The 7,206-nt window shown below is 36.2% G+C and overlaps 1 protein-coding gene across 4 annotated transcripts in view; it reads right to left on the bottom strand.

Annotated features, from left to right (window-relative positions):
• Positions 1–7,206, bottom strand: part of Il13ra2 (interleukin 13 receptor subunit alpha 2) — a 65,156-nt gene that overhangs the window by 11,625 nt on the left and 46,325 nt on the right. For all 4 annotated transcript variants that reach the window (XM_029567597.1, XM_029567595.1, XM_008841566.3 and 1 more), the window contains 2 exons: positions 5,666–5,819; positions 5,032–5,152 (listed from right to left, as the gene is read on the bottom strand). In XM_029567597.1, coding sequence (XP_029423457.1) covers positions 5,032–5,152; positions 5,666–5,819 — 275 coding nt within the window. The remainder of the gene's footprint in view (positions 1–5,031; positions 5,153–5,665; positions 5,820–7,206) is intronic.

Here is a 7,206-nt window from a genome sequence, read left to right as displayed (position 1 = left end):
GTAACACAGGCTCAGGAAAAAAAAATGACGTATGTTCTCCCTCATATGTGGATCCTAGCACACCAAATCTTAAAAGTGAGTATGTATCCAAACATAGCTACAGGAACCAGGATAACAAAAAGGAACCAGGGAGGTAATGGAGAGAAAAAACCTGAGAGAGAAGAACAGTAGGAAATGGGTGTTAATAAGGGAGATATGGATAAAAATGTGTTATATTAAGGGAAGGGGGGAGGGAAGATTATACAAGGAACCTTGGAGATAAGGTGAAAGAAGGAGCTCAGGAGAAGTGTGACCATAGGAGAAGGGTATTATTAAGAGAGAAATTGGAAAAATTGGGGTCTTTTAAATGGGGAAATGATGGCAGATGGTTTAGACAATGCAAGAGATAAATAATACCTAGCTAATTTAAAGGAAAACAGAGGGACCGTATTAATCAAACAACTACTGACAAATTATACATACAACTAGCTGAAGGAATATAATACACATCTAGGCAAGGTTTATCTGAGAACATTTGGTCTTTGCCCAAGCTTTATCTACATGGCACATGGTAATTAAAAAGTACCAGACTGGTGGAACTAACTTTCTTGGATGTTTAACAACCATACTTTGAGGCCTATTGGTCAGAGGGACATAAAGGACATTTTTGTTCCTTGTCCTTCTAGGTCAACTAAGTCCCAGGGGACTATGAGCATCTTTCAAATGTCCTGTAACTGTGGTGAGTCACCTGTCCTCTTGATCAAGGAGGCCATGGAGACCCATCAGATGGACTTGAACCAGTGTCCAGTCTACAAAGAGGAGAGTCAACACAGAGGAAATATTTCCTCCATGCTTCCAAATGAAGCCAGCCATGGTCGAGTAGGATCTTTGACTTATCTTCACATAGATGGAACTGGTAAAAGAAAGGAGATAGGGTATCCTCTTAAGCCCATGTGACCCCTAAGGAACAGATCCTCAAACAGCCTTAAAAGTAAAAATAAATTGGTTTATCTGGGCCTACTGTATGGTCTTAAACACCCCAAAGGAAAGTATAACCAAAGAATAAGTGGGTCAATATAATTCTTTAAGAGTCCATGAGTATAGCTAAAAGCTACATAACAAGAAACAATGCCAGACAGGAGATACCTTCCACTGAGTTGTTGGCCAGGTTGGCCCAAGAAATTCCCAGACAGTAACCCAGCATAGAACTGAGAAAATGAACACCAGACCCCAATCTTATCTAAAGGAATATTGGCAACTGATTGATACTAGATGAGGAAGAGCTGATTTTCCTAAAACAAGGAATTCTGGATAGGCTGACAAGATTCAGCAGATGGACAAGCACTGGGAAATGGCTGGGGGCACCTACAACACAGTCGACAGTAACAGAGATGACAGTGGATGAGCTCCAGCGGTGGGAGGAAGCTATGGCAGGGTGCCATTTGTGAAGTAGGTATATAGATGAATAATAATGTTTGGGATGTTCTGTATGAAATACACACAAAAAACAACAAATAACATGAGATATTTGAGAAGAAAGCATAAAAATGTACTTCATGTTAAATAGTAGAGGTGAAAAACATTACCATGAAAATCTACCTGATGACTTTATATTCATACCCAGGTACCAAGGATCTAAGTGTAACTGACTGTGACTAGTAATAATCAGATACATAGAGATTAGAGATGTATGTGGAAAAATCTAAGTGTCGGTAGCCTTAAAAATTAGTTTTTCTTTATGAAACAGTATATTTTAAAATAAAATGGAGATCTTTTTAAAAGGTTAAACCTCATTCAATTTTATGTCTTATAGGGTCTATACTGAGTTCAATATTGTATAACTGTGTTAATTCAACTGTGAACCTTAAAATTTACAGCCAATTTTGAAAGAGATGCATCTTCGCTCTAGAAATTGTTAATGAATATGTTAATGCTGCAATGAAATGCTTCTTCTAATCATGTGCTTATTAAATAAATAATTTTTAAAAAACCAAAATCTTCAGTGATTAGATAAGAGCTCCCAAATACTTTTGACATTTTTGGCCTTTCGAACAGAGTATGTTGCTAAGAGGCCCAAAGACATTTTGACCTTTAGCCAAGAAACTGGTTACTTTTCTTTGGGGTCTTTTTACCCTAACTGCCTAGCCAATTCCTATGTTTTTTTTTTCTTTTTAATATTTGACTGAGAAAATTCTTTGAAAAAAAAAGCATATTTAAAAACAGACATAAGGGCTGGAAAGTTGGCTCAGCAGTTAAAAGCATTGGCTGTTCTTGCAAAAGACCAAGGTTTGAATCCCAGTGCCCACAATGTGGCTAACAACCATCTGTACCTCCAGTTCCAGGAGATCTGACACCTTCTTCTGTCCTCCACGGGCATTGCACAATAGGGATCCACTTGCATGCATACATACATGCAATATAGTCATACAAACAAAAAATAAAGCAAAAAATACATAAAACATTCTTATGATTACAGAAATGAATGAAAATTATCTGACATTATTACATACCAAGATATGTCAGAAAAGCAAACTAGAGGAAGGTGTGAAAAGAAAAGGAAAATAGTTTGGCAACTAACTGGGTAATTTTCCCTTTCTCTTAAGCAAGAAATTTTACGATGGCATTTGAAGTTAACACTATTTCATTAATACAGCTAATGGGAATTCAGGGGGATGACTTATCTATTGATTTCTAAAGCAATACTATCTGAAATATTTTCCTTAAGAATGGCTTGCAATGCAAACTGTGACTTTGCTTTTAGAAGCAACCAAAAATCCCCTTTGAAATGAAGCCAGTAGAGCAGCTGATAAGGCGCTAGGGAAAATATCTGGACTCTACTAAATAAACTTTATACCAATTGTTTTCCTTTAGGGAATGTTTGCAAACTGTAGTCTCTTCCTTAATCCACCTGCTTACAATTTGGGAGACTTCATTTATAGGCTTGGCTTTGCCTGTTTGTTTATGACTCTTTAATACAGGATTTGGGGTATAGCTCAGGCTAGCATGTCACTTGCCATGCAGCACTTGCTGGCATCAAACTCATGATCATTTTATGTTAACTTCCAAAATTCTTGGATTCCAGGTATGTGTCACCATGTTAAGTTGATGCTTGACTTTACAAAGATTGACTCTGTGACTTTGTGCAAGTGAAGAAGCCTCAGGATGCTTTTGTTGTTGTTTTACAGTCTCTAACATGGGAATATTTATTCCTCTTCATTTCACTAAGTGAAGCTAGAGTTACATTAAACATGAACTAGAGTTGAACTACAATGTATAAGAGGGCAGATACTGTGTCTTAATTAGACTTTTGTTGTCTTTTTTAAATCTAGAGCAGTATCTTCTATTTAATAGATGTTTAATATTTATTCATTTAATGTACAATAAATTAATTCCAAATGAGGAAAGTGAAACACTCCCCCAAGAGGAACTTGTTTGCCCAAGTCTACCCAATTAAACGATGTCAGAACAGAGATTAGAGCCTAGTTCTCAGTAGCACTAATATTTTATACCCAGTCATTTTTATGTTTTTCTAAAGAAAGATGCAGAGACAATTTGAGCGTAAAGCTCACAATTACTGAAGCTCTGTATTCTCTTGATCTTTCTTTCTTTAGGGAATGAATAAGTTCTGATGTTTTTCAAGTTATCAAATATATCACCATTGGTTTGATTCATTTAGTTAATATTTAGTGATAATATAATTTGGAAGCAGTTAAGAAAAATATAAGAATTACTAATGTTCAACAATCTGTTGAAAACCTGAGGAGACACAGTATACATATATGACATAAGTTAGAATCCCACGCGAGCAATAAAGAAAAACTGCTATAAAAAAGTAACAGTTCAGAAGAAAATCTAAACTTCTGTTGCTGGTCATGCTGACATGACCAGGAAAGAGTGGATGAAATTAGATAGTGCATGGGCCTTGAAGGATAAATAGGAATTGGAACAAGAACAAGCTAGAGGACATTTTAGATAGTAGGGTACACAAAGGTACACATGGATAAGGAAAAGAATGTAGAATGGACGTAAAAAGAATGAAGCATTCATACTGGCCACAGCTGAAGACAGAGTTAGAAAGGCAGCTAAATGGAACAGTGATGTGAAAACTTGAAAGCCAGCCTAGATTTGATCCTGGGAACAATATGCAGCCACCGGGGAATTTTTAACAAGGGGGTGGTATACGAAAATGGCAAAGAAGACAATTAGAGTTGGCAAAAGTGTGCAGAACAAACAGGAAAGAGAGATACTGGAAGCAGAGCAACCAGTATTTAGGAGGTCATGGCAACTGTCCAGATGAGGAATGGGGGGCAGCTCAGAGGAAAGTTCCTACAGTAGAAATGGAAAATAGAAAACAGATGTGAAAGAATGCCAGGATGTGGTGATTGTGTAGCCGCAAAACAATTAAGGAATGAAGAATCCATGGCTCCTGGGGGAAGGGGACACTGTCTTCAGTAACAAAGCCACTGACGGCTAAGTCTCTGGTGCTCTAGTAAATACCTCTACCCCTGTGTCCACACAGGAGGCCCTGGTTAAACTCAGTCAGACAGAGAACAAAAGCAAATCAAAATGAAAAGAAATGAAGGGTTGGTGGCCTTGAGCAGGGGATAAGTGAGGGTGAGGGGAGTGAATGTGTCCAGAATGTATTAATGACATGTATGAAATTGTCAAAGAACAAGATGTTTTAAAATTCTGTATTTAAAAGCATCAGTAAGCGTTAATAAATAGAAAGAGGATTCAGTTTAAAGCATAACTGCTTTTACTAAAATCCGAAGGTGTAAATACACTCAAATAATTTTGATTATAATCCCAGCAACCTAAAGGATACAATAGATTTAATTCAGTACAAAACACTCATAGAACACCTTGCAGTATCTTCAGCCTGAAACTACTTACTTCTGTTGAAAGCCCACATAATTATAAGTAATCATGATCATAAACAGAACCCTAGTCAAGATAGTGACTTTAATTTAGTAGAAATATTGTTTCATGTACTGTGGGCTAATTTTGATAGGTATTTTCCCAATATGGGATTCTGAATATAGAAATACTTACCAAAAGAACATGGTATAGTTGGTATCATAATGCACTCTCTTGCCTGGCTTCCAAGAACAAACCAAATGTTGCCAGTTGTAATATATACAATTCATATCCCGAATTTTAGTTTCCAAGCTTCCTAAGAAATGAATAAACTGTGAATAATTGAAAGACATGATGACATATGGTCTGAGTAATTAATGTGCAATTTTATTTCCTTTGGCCTTGCCACTTCATTTAGCAATCAACATAATGAGAAACAATGTTAAAGAAACTATCAAATATCACTTCACTATAAGTGACATATGCAAACCTAAAACTTTTGAGGGCTTATTTACTGACAGTAGTATATGCCAAATATTAAACTGATTTTTCAGGATGCTCTGAGCAACTGAGTAAATACTCATTCATGTTTACTAATAGAGCCTTAATACTGCAGACTATATTCATAAGATGCAGATGTTTTTCAAGCGTTTTTATCTGTTCAAAGACTTTTAAAAAGCCAGTAACGTGCTATTAAGAAAGGTGCTATTTCATGAAATGTTGTCACAGGGTGTATTGTTTATAAAAATTACATATATAAAGGTTAATGAAATTATTCCCTACATAGATTCTGGTAGTATCAAAAGTGAACAAGGGAAAGTGTTATAACCTTGGTCTGATATCTGATAAGAAGCTTCTGTCCATGAACTTTGAATTTCTGATCCGTTTGCACACTGCTTTGGCAAATGTGTTCGTATCTTTCCTTCAATGCCTTTGTTAAGATCAAACCCATCTTTGTAAAATAGATTCTTAGTAATGATGGTCTGTTTGATAAAAAGATGAAATACAGTCAAGTTTCAAATGCATGGTATAGTGAGCCACATTAATAAGAGTAAGCAATTATAAATATGTATGATACTCCTGATGATTATCTGTCCTAGTGCCCCAAATATATTTCTTGTAGAGATCACCTCTGCATATCATTTTATTTGATAAGGTTGTTCAAAACAAATAAAACCAAAAACTTCTAGTAGTGAAAAAAAGGCTCTGTGATAAGAACATAAGCCAACTTGGAGTTAAATAAATAACTTTCACAAACCATGTGTACATTACATGTTAAATCATTTTTCAACTTTCAGATGTGCTATAAAATCTTAAGGCATCATATAAATTAAAATAAACTCTTGGAAGTAGCTGGAGAAAGGACAACAAATTGTAAACTATTAGAAGATAAAAATCATATATTATATAGTCATATTTCTGAAACTTACCAGCTGATCTGATACAAAAATTTGCTCAATAAATATTCAACTTGAATTGTTCATCAAAACTACCTAGCTGAATTATGGAGGTAATAGTATACTTTTTGCAACAGAGCTCTGAATTAACACAATAAGTGTGTAATTGTGTATTTATTGAGTATTCAATAAACTTTCACTGAGATATTATACATATAAAGAACCATGCTATATTCTGTGGTCTGGATGCAGACTTGACTCCTACAAAGAAAATGCACACAGTACAGTAGCATATGAGTAACGTATCTAAGTATGTAAGTGCTGTGAATTGAACATGGTTTGAGTGCGTCCTTGTGTTTGAACCTTCGTCTTCAGTGTGGTGATGTTGGGAGTGTTGTAAGACATTGGAACCTTTAAGAGATGAAGATGAGGCTGGGGAGATGGCGCAGAGGTTAAGAGCACTGACTGCTCTTGCAGAGGACCCGGGTTCGATTCCCAGAACCCACATGGTGGCTACGAACCATCCTTAACTCCAGTTCCAGGGGAATCCGAACCCCTCTTCTGACCTCTGCGGCATTGCATGACACGGGTGCATTCACATACATGCAGGCAATACACTCATCATACACATAAGATAAAACTAATAAATAAAATATTTTTTAAAAAAGAGATAAAGCCCAGTAGTGGTATATGATTAGGTCTTTGAAGATACAACCCTCAGAAGGAATTAATGTAGTTCGCATGAGATGTCAATAAGTTTCTGAAAGAGTAGCTTATCACAAGAGAGCACTCTTGGTACTTTCCCATTCTCTGGCTTTCTGCCCCACTATTAGATCCCTTTCACAGATGCTCCCAGTGTGATGTCATTCACCATGAGACCCTCACCAGAGGTTGAACAAATGGGGCCATATGATCTTAAAATTTCAGTCTCTAAACCTGTGAATTAAATAAACTTCTTTTCTTTTTTGAAAAT

This window comes from Nannospalax galili, unplaced genomic scaffold (genome assembly GCF_000622305.1).
Source record: "Nannospalax galili isolate Female #2095 unplaced genomic scaffold, S.galili_v1.0 scaffold641, whole genome shotgun sequence".
Classification (NCBI taxonomy): Eukaryota; Metazoa; Chordata; class Mammalia; order Rodentia; family Spalacidae; genus Nannospalax; species Nannospalax galili.
The sequence above is the reverse complement of the archived record's forward strand: the minus strand, read 5'-3'. Positions and strand labels throughout refer to the sequence as shown.